General features: G+C 38.0%; 7 protein-coding genes across 9 annotated transcripts; 3 read left to right on the forward strand and 4 right to left on the reverse strand.

The window, feature by feature from the left end:
* Positions 1–1,194: 1,194 nt before the first annotated feature.
* On the forward strand, positions 1,195–7,628 carry LOC110854142 (multidrug resistance-associated protein 4). The gene is made up of 21 exons (XM_035854960.1): positions 1,195–1,262; positions 1,348–1,611; positions 2,030–2,310; positions 2,382–2,534; positions 2,599–2,894; positions 2,954–3,137; positions 3,197–3,561; positions 3,625–3,848; positions 3,916–3,953; positions 4,120–4,213; positions 4,292–5,038; positions 5,104–5,354; positions 5,650–6,160; positions 6,221–6,467; positions 6,550–6,676; positions 6,746–6,918; positions 6,978–7,015; positions 7,092–7,175; positions 7,246–7,317; positions 7,384–7,441; positions 7,509–7,628. Exons 1-21 carry the CDS (start codon positions 1,195–1,197, stop codon positions 7,626–7,628), a joined length of 4,395 nt encoding a protein of 1,464 aa, XP_035710853.1.
* Positions 7,629–7,684: 56 nt separating this feature from the next.
* On the reverse strand, positions 7,685–9,544 carry LOC118436580. Its single transcript, XM_035854983.1, has 4 exons — positions 8,687–9,544; positions 8,540–8,622; positions 8,237–8,464; positions 7,685–8,167 (listed from the first exon to the last, which is right to left on the reverse strand). Exons 1-4 carry the CDS (start codon positions 9,006–9,008, stop codon positions 7,856–7,858), a joined length of 945 nt encoding a protein of 314 aa, XP_035710876.1. The 5' UTR covers positions 9,009–9,544; the 3' UTR covers positions 7,685–7,855.
* Positions 9,545–9,684: 140 nt separating this feature from the next.
* On the forward strand, positions 9,685–11,017 carry LOC110853873 (UPF0545 protein C22orf39 homolog). The gene is made up of 3 exons (XM_022102223.2): positions 9,685–9,867; positions 9,937–10,101; positions 10,167–11,017. Exons 1-3 carry the CDS (start codon positions 9,805–9,807, stop codon positions 10,446–10,448), a joined length of 510 nt encoding a protein of 169 aa, XP_021957915.1. The 5' UTR covers positions 9,685–9,804; the 3' UTR covers positions 10,449–11,017.
* LOC110853872 lies at positions 10,444–12,077 on the forward strand. Of its 2 annotated transcripts, none has more exons than XM_022102221.2 (3): positions 10,444–11,238; positions 11,318–11,583; positions 11,645–12,077. In XM_022102221.2, exons 1-3 carry the CDS (start codon positions 11,160–11,162, stop codon positions 12,002–12,004), a joined length of 705 nt encoding a protein of 234 aa, XP_021957913.1. In that variant the 5' UTR covers positions 10,444–11,159; the 3' UTR covers positions 12,005–12,077. The 2 variants fall into 2 exon arrangements, with proteins under 2 accessions (XP_021957913.1, XP_021957912.1); XM_022102220.2 differs by having other exon boundaries at positions 11,334–11,583.
* LOC118436581 lies at positions 12,072–12,964 on the reverse strand. Its single transcript, XM_035854984.1, has 4 exons — positions 12,799–12,964; positions 12,612–12,745; positions 12,314–12,534; positions 12,072–12,235 (listed from the first exon to the last, which is right to left on the reverse strand). The coding sequence occupies exons 1-4, from the start codon at positions 12,922–12,924 to the stop codon at positions 12,087–12,089; spliced, it is 630 nt and encodes a 209-aa protein (XP_035710877.1). The 5' UTR covers positions 12,925–12,964; the 3' UTR covers positions 12,072–12,086.
* Positions 12,965–13,092: 128 nt separating this feature from the next.
* Positions 13,093–19,373, reverse strand: LOC110853874 (far upstream element-binding protein 1). Of its 2 annotated transcripts, XR_002548276.2 has the most exons (14): positions 19,213–19,373; positions 18,919–19,023; positions 18,706–18,828; positions 18,249–18,464; positions 18,143–18,166; positions 17,970–18,075; positions 17,611–17,902; positions 17,333–17,515; positions 17,211–17,250; positions 16,608–17,119; positions 16,375–16,528; positions 15,915–16,294; positions 15,541–15,837; positions 13,093–14,408 (listed from the first exon to the last, which is right to left on the reverse strand). XR_002548276.2 is itself a non-coding variant. In XM_035854982.1 (13 exons), exons 2-13 carry the CDS (start codon positions 18,956–18,958, stop codon positions 15,601–15,603), a joined length of 2,307 nt encoding a protein of 768 aa, XP_035710875.1. In that variant the 5' UTR covers positions 18,959–19,023; positions 19,213–19,373; the 3' UTR covers positions 13,098–15,600. The 2 variants fall into 2 exon arrangements, 1 of the variants encoding a protein (XP_035710875.1); XM_035854982.1 differs by having other exon boundaries at positions 13,098–15,837.
* Positions 19,374–19,848: 475 nt separating this feature from the next.
* LOC110853876 (protein Star) lies at positions 19,849–21,110 on the reverse strand. Its single transcript, XM_022102226.2, has 5 exons — positions 20,960–21,110; positions 20,567–20,895; positions 20,388–20,495; positions 20,147–20,323; positions 19,849–20,067 (listed from the first exon to the last, which is right to left on the reverse strand). Exons 1-5 carry the CDS (start codon positions 21,108–21,110, stop codon positions 19,849–19,851), a joined length of 984 nt encoding a protein of 327 aa, XP_021957918.2.
* Between the last annotated feature and the right edge of the window lie 106 nt (positions 21,111–21,216).

Here is a 21,216-nt window from a genome sequence, read left to right on the forward strand (position 1 = left end):
TATAAGCAAGGAAGTGAAGTTGTATTGCAATCGAGGATGGTGCCCTACAACTGACCTCAGCAGTATAAATGCACAAACCTACGTAACACAAATGTACAACATTGTGTCAATTTCGAACATGGATTCGGATATGTATGTATATTGAATTGTACATCAAAATCATGCCACGACGAGAATAAAGTTGACATGTTCATAGTTCATATGTAAGCATACACATAATTCTACCTTCTTCCAACCCGGTAATAAACAAGGGTATGATCAGGTACTTACAAGTAAAAAATAGTGTGCAATTTTGACCATATACATTTACATTTGTCCGGATTGATGTTTGTTTTCCGAATGGAAAATAAGGAGGGTATGCACCAAACAAGAAATGGATTAATTATTCAATTTTTGGTGTCTTTCGCGTTTGAGTGCGAAATTAGCTTGTGCATATATGCAGCATATTTGTTTGTACAAGCTTTGGTGTCAAGCGTTTCTTCCTCAATACCCAATGTATCATGGAATCATGAATAGGATGATCGTGGCGTTAAGATAAGCTTGCACCCTTTTTAAGCAAAAACACACCACTAATTTCCCTTACGCAATAATTGATTCGAAAAAATATTTCAGATTTCAAATTGTAATTTGACTAACTTAACTTTACAAATTTAATTTTTAAATCTGAACATAATTCATACTTATACATTTGAATCGGTTGGACTTTTACTTCTTTTACAGTTATCATGGAATAATTAATACAATGTTAATTAAAAATGTTGTGAAACGGTCTAGGAGGACTATTTAGTAAACTTTACAGTTTTATTTTGCTTCGCCTTAATATTCATAATATATTTTAACAATGTTAATTAATTAATGCACCGTCAAATCGTATGAAAAATTTTCACACCAGCTTTTTGGATCAGCTTTCTGGATCATGTAGCTACGAAATTAAGACGTTCTACCCTCACCCAACCTGTGGATTTGACAACTTAAAACTGTGCAAGCACAAACGTGTGACACGAGATAATAAAAGTGAGAGTTTCATCTTTTCGCATAAAAAAGTGTACGGTAATTATTTATGATTTTATAATTTCCACTAATTATCTAGTTGCTAATGAGGTTTTGGCACGAAAAAATGTCAAAATGTGCCCATTTATTTACAAATATCATACTGAAGTTTGATTTGTTTGTATGAAAATCATTTCATGAATAATGCACCCACTCCAACAGGAGAAAAATCCCCGGAGAAAGGCCGGCTTGATATCGCAACTATTTTTCATGTAAGCTGCAATGCTATAAATACACACGTATCGTGATCAGGAACCCAAGTTGAAATGTTTACTAATCCTGCATTTTCTTTGCAAGATGGTTGATCCCCCTTTTCCAGAAGGGTTTCCGGAAAACTCTTCAGCTTTCCGACTTATACCGCGTCCTTCCCTCCGACGAGAGCAGACTTTTGGGTGACCAATTAGAACAAGCATGGAACAAGGAGCTGGAAAAATCCGCAATATCTCGACAACTTGAAGGGAAAGAGTATCAACCAAGTCTGACGAAAGCTCTTACCAAAGTATTTGGACCGTCATTTGCTGCCTATGGCGTGTTCGCCTTTTATGAAGAATGCATCGTCAAGTCAGTCGACTAACTAAAGATTAAGGTCTCCCTACGTATGCTCACAGATTTGGACCAAACTGGTGTCAATCTATCGTAAATTTAATTAGTATGAAATTTGCAAATAATAGAGCAATCTGTCAATGCTCATGTTTAGCGGAGATATTTGCATAAAAAAAGGAGAAAACGCATCTTAAATTTGACAAATTTTGCACTCTCTAAATTTACTGCGCGTTTTCTTTTCTTCGGATGCAAATATCTCTGCCAAACGTGCCCATTAGGAGATCGTGTCTTTCGCAAATTTCATACTAATTAAATTTGTGATCGATTTACACCAGTTTGGTTCAAAACTGTGTGCATGCATTGGGAGACCTCGATTGTAAGTAATGAATTCCATCATAATTTGTATTTACACGTAATTTGAATTTTACACATGCAGGATATCACAACCCATCTGCTTTGGAATTTTACTCCGATATTTCCTCAAGCCTGATGACTTTCCAAGTTATGCTGGACCTCTACTGGGGGCTGGGGTCGTATTTCTGTCCATTTGCTACACCTCGTCCGACCACCCCTTCACATTTGCGGTGCAACATTTAGGAATGAAAATAAGGATCAGTCTCTGTTCCCTGATTTACAGGAAGGCGTTGCGGATGAGCATGAGAGCACTGGAGGACACGTCGGCGTCACATATAATAAATTTCTTGAGTAGTGACATGGGCAAGTGAGAAATTGTGAAAAATTGTGCAAAATATTTGGAATTATGTGCTAATTTTTAATGATATTTACAGGGCGATTCGACATTCTGATGACATTTCTCCACTACATTTGGGTCGCTCCGATCCAATTTACGTTGGCTATTATAGTTTTGTATCAGTACTTGAATATTGGTTGGCCTTGTTTTTCTGGGATTGGATTAATCCTAATTTTTGTCCCTTTTCAAGGTATTTTTCAATTATGTAGATTACTCTGAAATGAACTAAATTGTAATTTAAAAATTAATTAAAGGTTTGATGGGACGCGTGTACAGCCGACTACGACAAGAAACCGTTGATAAAACGGATAGACGACTCCTCATCATGGACGAACTGATTTCGGCGATGCGAGTCATCAAAATGTACGCTTGGGAATCCGTTTTCACGGAATCCATCAGAGACGCCCGACTTGGAGAGATTGTGGCGCTGAGAAAAGCAATGTATTGGAAAGCGTCGACTCAAAGTCTGTTCTACATTACGTCAAGGATCACTCTATTCCTGACTTTGTTGGGTTATGTGCTTATCGGAAATAGTTTAACGGCAGAAATTGTGAGATAAACATTGCTACTGATTTGCGAACAACTATTGTAAATGTTGGATTTTTTCAGGTGTTCGTATCCCTTGCTTTGTACTACAGTATTGAAAACGTGATGATGATGTTCTTTCCGGCAGCGGTGATTTCATTGGCTGAGACGTCGATCACGATTCGAAGATTTCAGGACTTTCTCCTCCTTCAAGAAAAACCATTGTTGCCGGGATGTTACGAGGATGAAAGTCCGATTCCAACTTTGGGTATGCAAATCGGCTCGATTTAAATATGAATTTTATTTGCGAGTCCGAATATTTCGCAGAAGTGGACAAGGAGACGCAGCAACCTGACAACAAACCAGGTGCCGCTCCTCAACAAGATAATAATGCAAGGGATGGGGGCGAAGGTGACGAAAATGATGACAGCGACGACGACGACGATGACAACGACGATGACACTGTCGATTCCTTGGACCCGTCCAGCGTCAGTAGTCAAAAGCCAAAGGTGAAATCCAAGTTGGGATTTTTAGAGAAAATTGTTCAAGAAAATTTACTCGTGATGGAGGAGACTACTGACAATCATTCCGAGAAAACTCTTCCCCAACCTCCAGCAAAACATTCGGGCGTGGTTGTGAAAAATGTGAGCGGTCAATGGGTCCCCCTCAGCCATGATATGGCCTTCAATAATGTCAGTTGTAGAGTAAAACGTGGAGAAATTCTTGCTAGTACGTATGGAAATATTTACTTATAGTTTGATGGGAACCATGTAGTTTTTGCAATTTGGGTTTTGTATGCAGTTGTTGGACCAGTCGGATCAGGAAAGTCGTCACTTGTCCAAGCAATTCTAGGAGAACTTCCTATCTCGTCGGGAGAGCTGGCTGTGAAAGGATCGGTGGCTTATACGTCTCATCCATGGATTTTTCCAGGCTCTGTCCGTGAAAATATACTCTTTGGTCTTGAATTTGACTCGGACTGGTAATTTTTTTTACTGATTTGATTCAAATATTTTAAATTACGAATTAACGCATTTGTTCCTTAATAGGTACGACCAAGTTATAGACGCCTGTGCCCTTAGCCTAGGTAAATATAGAAAAATTTAATTAGACAAAGTGGTCCACCATCATTTTCAAGACATACTTGACTTGAGATCCGAGTTTGAGCACGCTTCTTTGGGCGATGAATTTTTAACCTATGCAAGAATTTTTAATATAATTCGCAATAGAAATCTATAATATTGTATTGCTAGATTTGACTCTCCTCCCGTACGGAGATCACACGCTGGTTGGTGACAGAGGGGAAACCTTGAGTGGGGGTCAAAAGGCGAGAATAGGGCTCGCAAGGTGAGACGTTAATTACTAATGTATAGTTATAAAATATCAAATTCATAAATTATTTAAATGATGTGGTTGTTATTTTAGAGCCGTATATTCGGACGCGGACGTATTTCTACTTGATGATCCTCTCTGTTCCGTCGACCCCCAGGTGGGACGTCGCCTCATGAACAAATGCATTTTAGGCCTATTAAAGGACAAAGTTCGAATTCTAATCACCCATCAACTCCAATATTTACCCTTCATGACACGAATTCTCCTCCTCGTCGACGGATGGCCCAAGTATTACGGAGATTTTGAAACTTTACTTACTTCTGGGATCCCTTACGCCGGAATTTTAACTCGATTACGTAATGAAAATTCCGCATTTACCACGAACGCTGAGCCATCAATGATCCTCCCCGTCAATAAAGAATCTTCGGGAGCAATGTCACATAATTTTGACAAGATTTCGTCCTATGTTTCTCCATCTCGGCACGTTTCCAGTGCGACTCTTGTCCTCGACAGCAATCCAAAGAGTCCACACGGTCCAACTCATCAAGAAATAATTCCATACGGCGAAGGAAATAAGAATTCCCGCTCCGCCACGATAATTCCAACGACAACGAATGTCAACAATTTGGCATCCAAACAACCCCCGACCCCCGAGGCGAATCCCGACCAAGAAGAACCGACCCCAGTGGACGAGGAGCTGGCCATTGGTCACTTAAATTCGAAGCTTTATTGGAGCTACTTCAGTGCGGGGTCGAGTTGTACGGCGCTTTTTATTCTGATCGCGTCTCAATTAGCGTGCCAAGTAATTTTCACGTGTACCGACTTATGGCTGCAGTTTTGGTAAATATATACATAAATAATTTCCAAACATTAAAATCATATTTAAATTAGACCCTAATTTATAGGATGGAAGCAGAAGGAAAGAATAAAAGTGCTATTCCCGAAGCCCGAAAAAACTTTAAGCAGAAATTAGAAGGGAGTCGGGACGCTCAGATAATAATTTACGCCATGTTGATCATTCTCCTGTCGATACTTTCGCTCGCACGGTCACTTAACTTTTATCGTGTGTGCATGCAAACCTCGGTGGAACTTCATGATCGCCTGTTAAGCGGAGTATTGAGGTCTCCAATGTCGTTTTTTGAGACCAATCCAACCGGTACGTACATGCATACCTGTTCAATTTTTTTTCCTTCATTCAAAATTCCTTCACTTCGAAATTCAATTTGAATTATTCATTCATTCTTCATTCATTCGCCCCGTGTATTTAACATAGGGCAAAAAATGAATGAATAAAGAACACACTCATTCATTTTGAAATATTGAATTATTTATTCATTCTTCATTCATTCATTTCGGTATAATTGAATGAATGTGAACAGGTTGATGCATACTACTTAACGTAATTTCTCAATTATTTATTTACTTCACAATGATAAATGTCTAAATTTTAGGTAGAATCCTGAACAGATTTGCAAAAGACATTGGCGTCATTGACGAAGCTTTACCGACCGTGAGTTTCGACACGATCGAAATTACTCTTCAGTTCGTCGGGGTTATCGTAGTCGTCAGTATTGGAAGCCCCATCATGCTGATACCCGCGGTCATCATGGTCATTGCTTTCTATTCCGTGAGGAAATTTTACTTCAAGACTGGTCGAGCTATTAAACGTCTCGAGGGGTTGGCAAGAAGTCCGGTATTTTCGCACATCAGCACCTCGCTAAATGGACTCGGGACAATTCGTGCGTTCGGATGCGAAGCCATGTTCCAAAAGCAGTTTGAATCTTATCTTGACGTGCATTCCTCGGTGTGGTATCTTTTCCTGGCGTCGTCGAGATGGTTGGGAATCGTCGTGGATTGGTTGGCCATCCTTTTCGTGGCTGCAGTAATGATCAATGCGTTTGTGAGTAATCAAGATGACGCCGTTGCGGGATTGTCGTTAACGAGTGCGATGATGTTGACGAGGTAGAACTCGAATTTTTTCAAGTAAAAATGGGTTTAAATGCACGTAATTTTGTTAATTAGCATGCTTCAATGGGGAATCCGTCAATCGGCCGAGTTGACCAATCAAATGGTTTGTGTGGAACGTGTCATGGAATTTTGTGACTTGAAACCGGAAGCTGCCCTTGAATCAGAGCCTGAAAATAGACCACCAAGAAGTTGGCCGGAAAAGGGAGAGATTAGAATTCAAAATATGTCCCTTCGATATGGAGACGATTCGCCAGTGGTTGTTCTGAAAAATATCAACTGTATTATTTACGGAGGAGAAAAGGTGCATAATAGTATTTAACTAATAATTAATTAGTGTTTAACTGCGAAAATTTAAATTATGATTACTTGGCTTATGTCTTAAGATTGGGGTCGTTGGACGAACAGGGGCAGGCAAAAGCTCGCTTTTGTCCGCACTGTTCAGGATTGTAGAACCGTCGGAAGGGTTTATTGAGATTGATGGAGTCATAACCAACTCAATTGGTCTTCACGGTATGTTTTAAAATTTATGTAGGAAAATTAGTAGAATAAGGTCTCCATACAATTATTTATTCTAAATAGATCTTCGCTCAAGACTCTCAATTATACCGCAAGATCCTGTCCTGTTTATGGGTTCGATTCGGAAAAATTTGGACCCATTTCATAAATTTACAGATTCCAAGGTGTGGGAAGTTCTGAAGGATGTAAATCTCGAACAAACCGTGCAAGACATGCCGCTTGGTATTTATTCACAGGTGAGTAATTAAAGTTATTAGCAAAAGTTCAATAGTTTTAATAAGTATGTCGTTTGTAGATCGCCGAAGGAGGATTAAATTTCAGCATGGGACAAAAGTAATTACTATTATTTTAATTACTTATTAATTATTTCATGTTGACTTTAAATTCATATTATTTCAATTATTATTAGGCAATTATTCTGCTTGGCTAGAGCTATTCTTCGAAACAATCAAATCCTTGTTCTCGATGAAGCGACTGCAAATTGTGACCCCGAGTGAGGATGATTTTAATACAATTTAATTCACAACTGCAGTAATTAATAAGTTACTTATTGCTAATTGTAGGACTGATGCATTGATTCAGAGAACTTTGCGAACTGATTTTGCCGACTGTACAGTGATTACCATTGCCCACAGGTAAATTATCTGTATAATTATGTATGTCGGCAAGACAAAAATGACTTGTATGCATTTTTTTTGCAGGTTACACACTATTATGGATTGTGATAGAATCATAGTTATGGACGCTGGAAAAATTATGGTAATTGAGGAGTAAATTAGAAAATATCAGATTCCCTATAAAATTGTTTTTACTCTTAAATTTCCAGGAAATGGATGAACCAGACGTTCTTTTAAGGAATCGGAACAGTGCATTATATAAACTTGCTCAAGAAACAGGGAAATCAGAGGCGGCCATTGCCAGGAGAAGAGGAATGGACGAACAATAACAAATATTTTCTGTCAAAGATTTTGTAACAATCCAACATAATAATTTATTATCCAAGATGATAAGTCATAAAGCATGATAATTAAAGGTCTCAATTACAAATATTTTATATATATTCTTAATTCCTAGTACTATTACTTGATTAGTATTTAAATACTAATCAAGTAATAGATTTGCTAAATAGCAAATCTATACACATTTAATTGTATTTAATACACTCCGAATTTTTCAAAAGTGTCGAACGGATTTGATATTTTGCTCAATTTTTCCCGACTGGACGGCTATAATTTCTTGATTACGTATCGAGAATGGGTCATCTTGATTGGTCATTACTTTATTTTGAACGTTAGCCACTTCCGCCGGAATAATCGTATCGAAACCTACGGAAACTGTGGTGTCCGTATTTTTATAAGCGTCCACATTCCCACTCTCTCGATCTTCCTCCAAGTCGTAAAATGGTTGGAAATATTTCTGAGCGTATTGCGATTCCTCGATGGAATTGATCGACTCGTCCTTCAGGTACCCGTAAACGAGGAGTTCCTATTGAAATTATGTAAATATTCAGGACATAAATGTTCATAAGCGCGTTATATATGTGATTTACCAGACCTTAATGTAGCAAAAGTGCACCAAAAGTTGGTACGGCTTAAACATCATGGCACGAATAACGAGGAAAATTAGAAAAAATAACTGTCCCTTGATGTAGGCCGATGCATTCTCTAAAATGCAAAGCCGTTTACTTTGACTCCGAATGAGTGCGTCATAATGCAGAAAAATGGGAATCCATTCAAGCCACCATAATATCATGACGAGCAGTTTTGCCCCACGGTGTTCAATCTGTGTATAAATATTAGCGTCAAAAAATTACTGTACCCCAATTTGAGATTATCAGATTATGTAGTAAGCTCTTACAAAACAACAGACGCACATCAACGTCAAAACGGCAGTCAGAAGGAAAATTAGCTCTCCAATTATTGCCGTCCAAATAAAATCCTCTGCGAATAAATAAATAAATAAAATCACGATATCAAATTACTTTACAGATTAATTCCATCTTACGCCAAATTTCTCTCGTCTGCATTAACTCATGCATGAACAAGTATTTAATTAAATAGTGGTGACCACACGCCCGTTCGATCGCTTCGTGTCGAGCCACCGTTATTCTTGCAATTTTAGAGTACTGTTTGCTCAAAATGTCTGAATCCACTACGTCAAGGTCATACTTTGGAATTTCTGTGGTTTCCGTTCTCAGCGTCCATGGAGGCTTGGCGGTCGTAGTTGAGGTCTCGAACGGGTCACCTATAACAGGTCCAGAGTTATCCGGTGGTCTGAAACGATCTGTTTGGTTCAACTCGGACAATTTGTGAGCGAATAAGTCCATTCCGAGGAAGGTTGACCATAAAACGAGGGAAAGTATGCAGTAAATCTGTAAAATTGTTAAATTGAAATCATGTCAAATTATGAATTTTATGTTTTTTTTTTACCAAGTCCAAAACGCATAATATTTGAATCCCAATTTCCAACGGGAGTTTTAAACAGCATGGAAAATATTGACACCATTTCCTTTCCGCTTTGGGGGTGGGTCGTTTCGGAATGATGGATGCACGCGTTTTTGCAACCGTGTCGTTCAGTAATTTTTCATCCTCGTCAATTTCGGTATTCATTTCGCTAAAGTCAACATCCTCGTCGTAAAGGGGACCATCATTTACGAAAAAGTCGACGTTTTTCGGATTTTTCGAAGATGGAATTGTATCCTCTTGAGGAGGCTTTGGTCCCATGTTTAAAATTGATTATATACTTTGAACACGACTTTGTAGAAGATGGATCTCAAAAGATAAGAAATTTTTGATAATCATCAAGATCAATTTGTTATTATAGCGCGATTTGAAGGTAATTTTCAAGCAGCTTGGTAACGTAAAAGCTTGAAACTTTAGGGTTTCATGCATAAATATAAATTTCTGAATGAAATGTAAGTGCAGTTTGTAAGAAGAAAGATGGGAATTTGAGACAATATTATTTCTACTTGTGATTTTGAGTCTCAAGTTGAGATGAGACTGACTGGAATATTTTGTCTGGCGGACAACATTACTGCACGCGAGACAAACCGGAATTTTTTTGTAGAAACACAAAATTTTCATTTGCAAACCACAAAATTTTCATTTCATTGCAAGTTCGCAATGACGGGCAGTGAAAATGAGAAATCTCCAACCGAACAAGACAAACCTAAACATTTGTGGATGGTAAATGAACTTTGGAAACATTTAATTTTCTCTAATGATTTATTAACTCGTTAACATTTCTTTCATCAGGTGAAGCCCTGCGAGCACTACAAAGATGAGTACAGCGACTGTCGCAGTTTTAAAGCGCGTTTTCACCAATATTTCGTCGCTGGAGAAATGACTGATTGTTCCGGATGGAAAAGTGATTTGGACAATTGCTATAAATGGGAAGGGAAACAAGATCTGGAAGCCGCGGTTAGTTACTTGATAATATACTTATTTATTGAAAAGAACGTGACATTTATATCAACAATTTACAGAATAATATAATTGAAAGTGAGAAAGGACGGGTTCGACAACGCCTTCAGGGACATTACAACAATGACATTTGGCAGCCAAGAAAGGTCCCATTGTCCGAAGCAGAATGGAAACCACCACTCCCCCCGTCCATCGAAAAAGGCTATGAGGCCTCATTCCTACAATTAAAGGCGGATGGAATTAAATCTGGCGAGGAAACTTTGGGCGACGTCGATGAAAATATTAGAACCGGGGCGGGTGGAATGTTAGATTCAGAACAGTCATCTTATTGTTGTATAGTTTGATAACTAATAATTTATAATAAGCTCAAATTTGTAAAAGTAGGGTATAGATTGATACAGATTACCGAGTGCAAAGTAGAATTTCTAGTCGATATTACGTAGGCACATAATATTTGGCATGATATAAAGTAGTCGTGGCGTGTTGAATAGTGAAATGGAGGGTAATTTGTCAATCCTGTTGACACTACTTACGTCTACATTAGAACGCAAATTGTATTGTTATTTCACATTTTTCAACAACTAAATAGTAAATATGCGAACGTTAGAATTCTTGCAAATTACAAGTTGTAATAGTAAAGGGAAACCAGTTTTCGGGACTATATAACACACAACAAGGACGGCATATTATATCCGCTCTAGATAATTGCAAGTTTCCCTTAAAGTGTTGCTGTTTTGATTTTTGTAACAAACTCGTTGCAATTTCACTTTCACTCTTTGAAATCTTTCAAGTTCGTGACATTGAGAAGAATGAATTAAAAAAGATTGTATGCATTTCAACTTTTGCTTTTGGTGTGACCACATCGTCATCCTGTATAATATTTACATGCAATTAAATCGATATTATTACCAAGTTTTACCTCATTTAATATTATTACATTGATTCTATTACCGTTATCACCATGAGGTTGGCCACTGTGATAATTTCTCTCCTATTTATAACATCCTTGGCCCTTGTCCTCTTTGCCTTGAGTAGTCACGCACAACGCACCACAAATGTCAATCATATCCAGCACCCGGCACACCCAGCACCCACCAATCGAAGGCGTAATCCTATCAGGGACAGATATATTCAGTAAGTAATCGTGAAATAATTATTTTTCTACATTTTCACCCTGCTGCAGTCCCAAGATATGAAAATAATTGAGCTACAGTTTACCATTTTAATAGGAAGGCCGGACTCTGCGCCCAAAACTATTACGTAAACGGAACTCGACCCGGATTCAAATTTTTTCGATATCATAAAAAGAGTGCGGAATGCTTTCCAATTGATGACAAGGGGCCCTGTGGTCGTAACATGATCTTTTACCGGATCGGAAATACGGAGTATGGTGAATGTGATTGTGATCATAGTAAACGATGTGGGCGTCCTCTGCTATACTGGCAACCGACGGATAGTTGTTATCACGTGAATACTCAGGTAATTAATGAAATTAGTTGTCAAATTAAAGAATAATAATGTTTTTAAATGATCACAACAGGGTCCATGTCGAGAAGGACACTGGCTTGCCTATGGTCTCACACAGAAACCAATATGTCAGAAAAACTTGTGTCTTCGTCAAGAAAGTGAAAGTCCGAGTAATCATCGTGCCAGAAAATTCTGGATTTCAATCAACGGAATGTGCATGAAGACTCGGACCCTCGGATTTTGTCCGGATCCTGAACAAGTCATGTTCTTCCGAGAAGGTGAAGCATATCCGCAGTGCGTACATCCCTCCGAAGCGACCGTTTGTGGGGCAGTGAATCGGATATCGAGACCATGTTGGGCTGGGCAGAAGTTTGACTCGATGGATAATTGTAGGGATAAGGTGGGATTGTGGGGAAGTGAAGATGATCACTGATTAAAAAAATGCCACAGATAAAGTATTTATTGTAAACTATCTTTATTTAATAAATAATTAAAATCACACGTAATTATCGCCATTATTTTATCTCATCTTCCAAAGAACACTCATTTTGCATGGAGTCACGCATCACCAAATGTTCCAAATTCAGGGCAGTCAACGATTCTTGAATTTCACGAGAAACTGTTTCATCCAATTCACGTTCTCGGGTTAATACCCAAACGCTTTCTAGAATGAGATCAAGATGAAAATTATGGTCAATTAAGTATGTTTTACTATCAATTAACTGATAATATAGATAATTACCAGTGTGAAGACGTGTTCTCGGAAATGCACGACAACTCCAGACTATAGCCCACGAAGTTGTTGAATTGTCCATGGCCAAGATTTGAATTGGCATCTGCCTTCCTGTATAAATCCTACTAATTTTTCCTTCAACTAGTGGAACCTTTGCAGTCATTTTTCCATTGCGGCCCTCCGGGTCCAGAGATTTTAAGGACACTGAATATTTTACAAGTCCTCCATCCCTATACAAATAAAATACATAAATATTCCAGGTAGAAAATACTAGAATTAGAGTAATTAGAGTTATATTTTTTCTTACAATCTGTGAATGGACGTGACCGTAAGTGTACTTTTATGCTCGTAGAAGGGCTGAATTTTAAAAGTGATGCATTTATATGGCCACTCCACGAGGCTGGCTGTCCTCTGATTTTCATACCAAACTCCTCCAGATAACTGGATATAAATGAGATTATTTTCCCCTCTTTTCTACTGGATAAGATGGATACCTTTCGAGCGTCAATAGTGTGAAGGGCTGTGCGAGGTGGACAATCTCCCGTGTGAGGCATTTGACTAATCGTTGTTCCTCGAAATATGCACAAAATTAGGAAGACTGAGGTATTTAATGTTTCCATAATAGAAATTCACTTTGCAAAAATTACATGTATCGTCAATGTCGTATTCTCAAATGCTAAACTACTTAATGAATGGCCAATTATTTACAAAACAAATTATGCTTCGTCGCAAAACATTTCTACGAACTATTTTGTTTTCACGCAATGAAAATGAAAAGACGATTTGTATTTAACCAACCAGATAAAATTTATTTGTCATCATTTAACTTGTAGATAATCTTAAAACAAGGGGGGTAAAACATATTTCACACGCATAATTAGTATGCGCACATACATAATGATTTCAAATATTTATGACATAATAATTAATCTTTAACCAACACTTCTCAATTATTATACTTCTCTTACACTGACAAATTCCATACCTTTTCAGTTTTCCTTTTGTGGGGATGTTTGGCGTTGACGTCTTCAGAAAAAACCCTAACCTCATCATGTCACACACACAGCAAGATAATAAATAATCATAATATTCATACCGAAATTAGAAAATTATTGAGCTCTGGATTGTTAACATAAAATTAATAATTTCCCAATTTTATGAAAAAAAAGTTCATCGCCCCTTTCATAATATGTATGTACCACGATTAATTGAATACACTACACTACGCTTTCAATTAATCGTGCGCATGTAAATATAAATATTATTAAATACTTAATTATTATTACTTTTTTTACTATAATCATTTATAGATAATAATTCAGCCAACTCTAAAAAATACGTAAGCAAAATGCACCAACGCTTCATAAAATATAGAGATGATGATATCAAGCATGCTTACCAAAGACGAATCCAACGTGATGTTGTTCTGAGTTTACGACGCACAAGAAGGGACGCCACCACGCACGCCACAATAAAGATGACGACCGCAACACCGGCCTAATATTAGAATGTATACAACATGGCCAAAAAGACGACAAAAAGTGACGTGCAGACGAAAGTAGTGTTTTTTTAGAGACATTATTACAATATTAATATACATGCAATTCATTAATTCATATTATTATCATAGCGAATAATTATATTTATTATGTACAGATTTCACTCATTACCTTTTTCCAGATGATGAGTGACAGAAGAATATTTAAGCAGCGAATAGGACAAGACGTGCAAAAATTATAGGAAGAAGCCTAAAATCTAAAAAGCGATGTGTATAACTAAACACCTAAAAATATATATTATATTTTTTTTCTTCATTCAACAAGTATTAAATGTATATCAAATTTCATAAATGAGAGTCGACAATTATTCAGAGATCAATCAATTTCACTTATAAAAAAAACTGTCGAATAATTGGAAACTTAATTATCTAATTTCAGAAATATTGCACATTATTATATGGGGCTGGGTATAATGAGAGGAATTAATATATAACACATTCATTCACATTTTTACGAGAATATAATAATGCCACACATTATGTTGCTCATATTTATAACTCTACATCATCTTGTTCATCATCATTAAAACGGGGCCAAAGTGTCACCTGAAATTCAGTAAAAGACAACATTTTTTAAATTCACCTCCAACCCCACCCACGACAGCCTGTAGTAAAAGCGCGGCGCTCTCGTGTCCTATACAAAGACATTTCATAGGTACATATTTTTACATATTATGTCCCACCTAATATATCAACATCCATTATGCAATCCATATTGTATCAATTATAATACACATTTTTCAAATATATAATCCTCAACATAATAATGCCAATATCAAGTCAATCAAATCAAATTATAAGCATTGTTCATCATATTCTCATTGCATTACAAAATATCAGAATATTATTATCACGTCATTTTTTAATCATCACGTACGTATGAAAGAATAACCTGACTGAGGCGCTGAGAGAAACAGCAATCAATGGCTCCACACCAATGCGATTCCTACACTAATTATTATCATAATAACCACCAAAAAAACCAATGCCGATTTCGAAAAATATATTATATCATCAATAATCATCATTATCAAACAAAATGCATCATTGTAAAAAAACTTGCGATGATTTATCAACCCAAAGAAGAGATATTATTAAAGTTATGTATTAATTATTACTATTATCATTATGTGAGATCAATAAAAATGGCATAAGAGAGAGAGAGATGAAGATGGGGGTTCCATCCTGAGTGCGTAGGCACGCACTTGCACTACATAAAGCACTGTCAAATAAGTTATTCAAACCAATAATTCCCAAAATAGTTCAATTATGTATATAGGAAAGTATTATTTTAGTGAATCAGTCCATAAAATATATCATATGTCACATTTAACATTATCATGTATCACATTGTATCACAGCCTAATTTTACAAGAAGTCATATCGTGTGCTCAATTTGTACAAGAAGATAATATAGTAGTGATTGCTTATTAAAAAACTCTTCTACATATTTAGTCTGCATATGAATATGAGTATCGTCACTGTTCTGCCTCTGCCCAAAATTGGTAGTTATCAACAGGTACGACTGGTATGAGCATCTGCGGCTCATAGTTGTACGGATAAAAATGCTCATAGCTAACGGTAGCAGTAGTAGGATCATATTCGTAATTGTACTCGTAATTATCGTTGAAGATGATGCCTGACAAAGTTAAAAGCGGATTAGAAACATTCAGCTTACCCAAAACAGGAAGAGGAGTCAGTCTCTTTGATTAAAAGACATATCATCATCATGGGGTGTTCATTTGTCACCTTCTGTTCCGGGTGGGGCTGCAGGAGGGCCGCCTCCACCTCCGACCCCTGGGGGACTTGTTGCCCCCGCTCCAGGATATCCACCAGCAGCCCCAGGATAACCACCGGCAGCTCCATAGTACTGTTGGTAGTACTGTTGATAATATTGTTGATAGGCGGCTGGATCACCTCCAGCGGTTGGTTGAGCAGGTGCGCCTGGTGGTTGTCCATTTGCTCCACCTCCAGCCTAGAGAAATACAAAACAAGTAGTGTTTTAGATATTGTCAAGAACAACAATTAGTTTATCATTTTAATTGCGGTTACCTTCTGAGATTTGATGTAGTTTTCAATTTGTTCCGCCTCTGCAATTTTTCCAATAGATCTGTAGTGGTCGGCCCAAGCTTGGCTGTAGTCTCCACCATTCTGAGCACCTGCTGGTGCGCCTGGCGTGGTGCCTGGCGCAGCAGGAGTTACACCGGGAGGACCTCCGCCATTGCTACTGCTTCCACCACCATTCTGAGACTGCTTCATTTGTTTTTCAAGCATATCCGCTTGTTGATGTTGTCCTTGTGCCCGCAAATATTCAATCCATTGTTGGGTGTAGTCGGCTTGGCCACCACCAGCGGCTGCACCTCCTGCTGATGGGACAGCTTGTGCTTGGTTGTAGTATTGAGCGTAATATGCCGCCCATTGTGCTTGCGCATCTAGATCATTTTTAAAATAACTTATAGTTATCCTATCCGTCAAGTGATAGTCTAGTTATGCATATTAAAAGGTACTCTACCTCCTCCTCCTCCTGCACCTCCTTGCTGAGCTTGCTGGCCTTGATTTTGACCACCCCATTGATTTGACTGGCCTCCATATTGATTTCCACCACCCCAGGATTGGTGACCTCCACCACCGCCTCCTCCATATGAATCATTTCCTCCATGTCCTCCCTACAAAAATAATTGTTCTTCAATAACCATCCAAACAATAAACGAATTGCACATGGTATATGCTTAAAAATGACGATACCTTTGGAGGAAGCGTATTAACCTTTTCCATTATCAGGGACTTTGCATGTTCTATCTGGGACCGATTTCCACGAATGCTAAAAATCCTCTCTGGTCCATCTTGAGGGCCGTTACGGTCAATCTCGCAATGAGCCCCAGACTGCTGATTGATTGATCGTATGGTTTCGCCACCCTTCCCAATTACCATTCCCACACGATTAACAGGAACCTGGAGACGCTCTTCATCTTGACCTTCACCACGAGGGCCTCCTCGTGGGGGACCGCCACCACCGCCCCAACCACCATCTCGTCCACCTGGTCCACCTCCTCCTCCACCACCACGAGCAGGCGGACCATGAAGTGCTGTTTCAACTAATTCTTCAATTTTAAGTTGCGCGAGTCTCAACTGATCCGGTTTCCCAGTAATAATTGCCAATTGTTCGTCCATATCGCCCAAGTTTTGATTCACGGGGTCAAACTGGACCTTGGCTCCAGTTTCCTGTTGAATCTTTTTTATCATCTCTCCACCCTTTCCTGTTTAAGTATAGTACAAAACGATTAATGTTATGTAATGTAATGTTATTGTTAATTAAAGTGAGTATGAGATATTAAAACTTGAACTTACCAATAATTAACCCCACTGAAATTTTGGGAACTGGGAATTTCTGCAATGACATTCAGTAAATAATTAGATTTCGCATACAATAGATTGGAATTTTGTAAAATTAATACAAAACGATATCTCACCATTGTTTCTAATGACCCAAAGCCTAATCCAGATCTTCCACCGCCACCTCCACCACCTCGTCCCATCCCACCACCGCCCATTCCTCCCATCGAATCGTGATCTCCGTATTCGCTTTTCATTTTGAAAAATTCGGATTTGGGTGGAGTGTCGTTAATCAAATCCATAACCAACTGTCTGGCATGCTGTAAAAATTAGGCAACAAACAATATTAAAACCTTCGAATTTAGATTAGCTTAGCACAACACAGCATTAATATTCTACGAATAAAATTACGAACCTCCACCAAATCTGGTTCGCCCACAATTCGAAGAGGCTTGTCACATTCTTCAAACATATTCTCTTGCAAAATAAACATCTTGGTTCCGGATTTATCTTGTAAATTTCTAATGGTTTCGCCTCCTTTCCCAATGACGAGGCCAACTTTTGCGCCCGGAATGGTCATCTCAATAGATGTAGACCCAGGTCCTGCACTCATTCCTGCCAGATTTGGCTTTGTAGCTCCTAAACCTGGACGTCCAACTTCGTGACTTTTGCTATTTACGATGTCCATGATCAAGTCTTTCGCTTTCCTAAACAAAAGAAGGCACCATTTAAGTTTCATTCGAGACAGGATGTTATACAACTTTCTTTTCTTACTCTATAGATTCCTTGGTCCCTTGCAAATAACACGGACGATCTTTCGCTCCAGCACTATCAGGAGCAACCTGGACTTTGCAACCTGTTTCACTCTGAATTCGAGAAACTAGAGAAAAAAAAATGAGAATGAATTAGATTCCAAAATAAGATGAATTTAGAATTAGACAATTTACCTTGTTCTCCGCCTCGTCCAATTACTATCAAAATGAAATTATAAATCAGGGCCATGTAAAGGGCACGTAAGTAACTATGGACTTTAATTGGTTTTATCAAACTTACTCAAGCCAACAAGTCCATCTGGAATCCGAACCTCCTCCATGCAAGACTTGCCACTTCCCGTTATTCCATTTCCTACAGGGAACGTAAAGTTGCCAACTGCTCCGCCACCCCCACCGCCGCCCAAACCCATTCCCATCCCACCTATTCCACCCTTCATAGCTGCGAGCTGGGCGCCGAATGGATCGTTCAGCGATGCCATCCTCTTATTGTCGGGCTCTAGAATATTTACAAAACCAAAATTTAGATAACGCCTCATGTTAATATTTTACACGTTAGTTAAATAATTCATGTCACGAGGGCTACTATCAAATTCCACTCATTAAAGTCGAGATGGTATTAGCGAATCCTCGTTTTATTTTTGGAAGAATTAAAATTACTTTACGACAACGCAAAGCAAGAAAACAAAGCAACTTCCGGACATAAAAATCGGAACAAAAAAATACTACAACTTTATTACCAGAATCGTTTGATCCGATCGAGCTTGCAGGACGTTTGAGTCCAAAATTTCCTTGAGGTGGGGACGGAGGAGGTCCAGCCGATCCCAATTTTGCTGCGAGCTGTCTGGCTCTTGCTAGGGCATCTGCAATTTGGTAAATAAAAATTTTATTATAAAATCAATTTTGATTTAATGTAATAATTAGATAGATATTTTTTGATGAATTATTTTTACCTGCAAATGCCGTTGTCGAAAGGCTAGGTCCGTCGCTCATTTCTTTTTTCTTCAGGAAAGGTCAGCTCTGTCACACAGGCAGCAGCAGCAGCAGAGTTTCAAGTTCTGAAAATAATCAAAATATGACCAACTATTAAAAATAGTTAATTATTATTAACTAACAATTAGGTCATGGCAAAATTTAACTGGCAGATTAAAAATTGAGATTAGACAAACAAGATAAAAGACGACGCGTAAAAAAATACACGCCCTATAAAATTGAACCCTCTCTTTCACCACATTAACAAACCTTACCTTTTCTCTTGCTCAAATTGACGACACGTTTCTTAAATTAATGTACAAAAAGAACTGTTAATTAAAATTTTTGTAAAAATTTATTATTATTTCAGTTTTCTCCACTCCTCACTCCACACTCAAAAAAGAGAGATATCAGAGAGAGCAATAATCTCGTCTCGTATCTCTATTGCTGCATTGCAATGAGCCGACTCTGCTTTTATTTTGCGTGGTGTCCGACTCGGTAGATGGACTTCAAAGCTACACAAAACACTCGTCGTGAGTTACATATAATTTCAACATTGGTAAAAATTTGTAAATATAAAAAAATGAAATTTTTAGTGGCATCATAGTCGTTAAATTTTTTACAGAATTTTGCAAATAGTGCGTGTGCGAGTTATTAGAGTTCGCAATAATTTATAAATATTGCAGCGTATAAATTCAGTGTATAAAATAAAATAAAATAAAACCAAGAATCTCATGTTGAGACGATGAAAATGAGACGACGATTGGTTTGGGGCTGTGCTAAATAATAAATATAATTTATTGAGCATATTATTCTTGACAATTTTTTACGACATGAAAATAAGTCTAGTTAAAAAAATCAGTGAGATCAATTAGCAATACAAATAAATTGAGTATTTGGACAGAATAAAATCAGGGGACAAGTGAATTATGGATGAAGATGATATCATTCGCCCAATTGTGGCGAGGATCTCTGACCTCGCCAAATACCCGGTAACCTTTCGACACCATCATTTTCCTCAAAGCCTCCCTCCCTCCAGGCGTGTGGAGAAATTCGACAGAGAGAACTTTAATTCGAACCCGGTGAAATGGGATGTAGGACAAAACGTCGATTTCGGCCCCCTCCACGTCCTGCGAATATTAGAACTCAAGTTAATCAATGTCGTAGGAAATTATAATATTTTTGCCAGAAATATAATATTTTTGTTACCAGTGAAAAATAGTCGACTTCCGTCACATTCAGAGCCGCCAGGAGGGAAAATATGGGAAAACATTGAGACAAAGTGGTCCCTGGAGGTGGGGTCGACCGAAATTCGGCCTGTTGCATGCGCTGTTTCATGTTTCGTGGCGAAATTCTGCCACGATTGAAGGCTTGCTCAAATAAAACCTGAAATCAATAATAGTTTCTATTATTTGCTATTTTATGAAAAATTAAAATATTGACTTCTTACTTGATGAGGCTGGTCACGAGTCGCAAGACAGGCCGGAGTTGACCACGCTTTTCTATATTTTTGTAAGAGTAAGGCATAATTCTTGGGATCACCTTCGACTAATAAGCCCTGCATAATTCACCATTATTATTTAATGATAAATAAATTATAATATTAACTTTTGTGTAATTATTAATTACATTCCAGCCAAATTGCCTCTCCAGCATTAAAGTGTTTGATCGCAGTTCTCCATCTAAAGCTCCAGCTTCGACAAAGAATCCATTTCTTGCATGGTTAAGTGCTCTCAAAACCATTTTTGTCTGACCCATCGACGTGTCTTCGACATTTGAGGTTAAATTGTAAGGCTGGGCGGGGACGGAGGGGGGATGGAGGTAATTTTGTCGGATAAAGGTCAACAGGCGGGGGTCATCCTGTAGCAGGGCACCCTTGACCACCTCGTCGACAGGGAAGTAAGATTCGAGGCACTTGTTATCATGAGGGCTTTTTGTTGCTGATTGTGTAGAAATTGCTGTGTAAAATATTTTTTAATTGTTAAAATTATCTTAATTTAATTGTTAATTAAATTAATATACCTTTGTTCAAGTTCAAAGTGGAGGAAACTTGAAAAAATTGAGGATAACTGTTAAAATTAGGAAACTGTCCTCTGAGGACGACCCAATGATAGAACCCGACGCCAAAGAGGAACCCAATCACCACGCAGATTACCACTGCACCCGACTTCATGACTTCATGAGTGTAATTGTTGTATTAAAATATTACATTTAAATATTTGTGGATCAAGTCCACATCTTTTTTTTCGGAGACTGTTTAGCATAAGTAGAATTCGGTT

Source organism: Folsomia candida, unplaced genomic scaffold (assembly GCF_002217175.1).
Source record: "Folsomia candida strain VU population unplaced genomic scaffold, ASM221717v1 Fcan01_Sc009, whole genome shotgun sequence".
In the NCBI taxonomy this organism is placed as follows: Eukaryota; Metazoa; Arthropoda; class Collembola; order Entomobryomorpha; family Isotomidae; genus Folsomia; species Folsomia candida.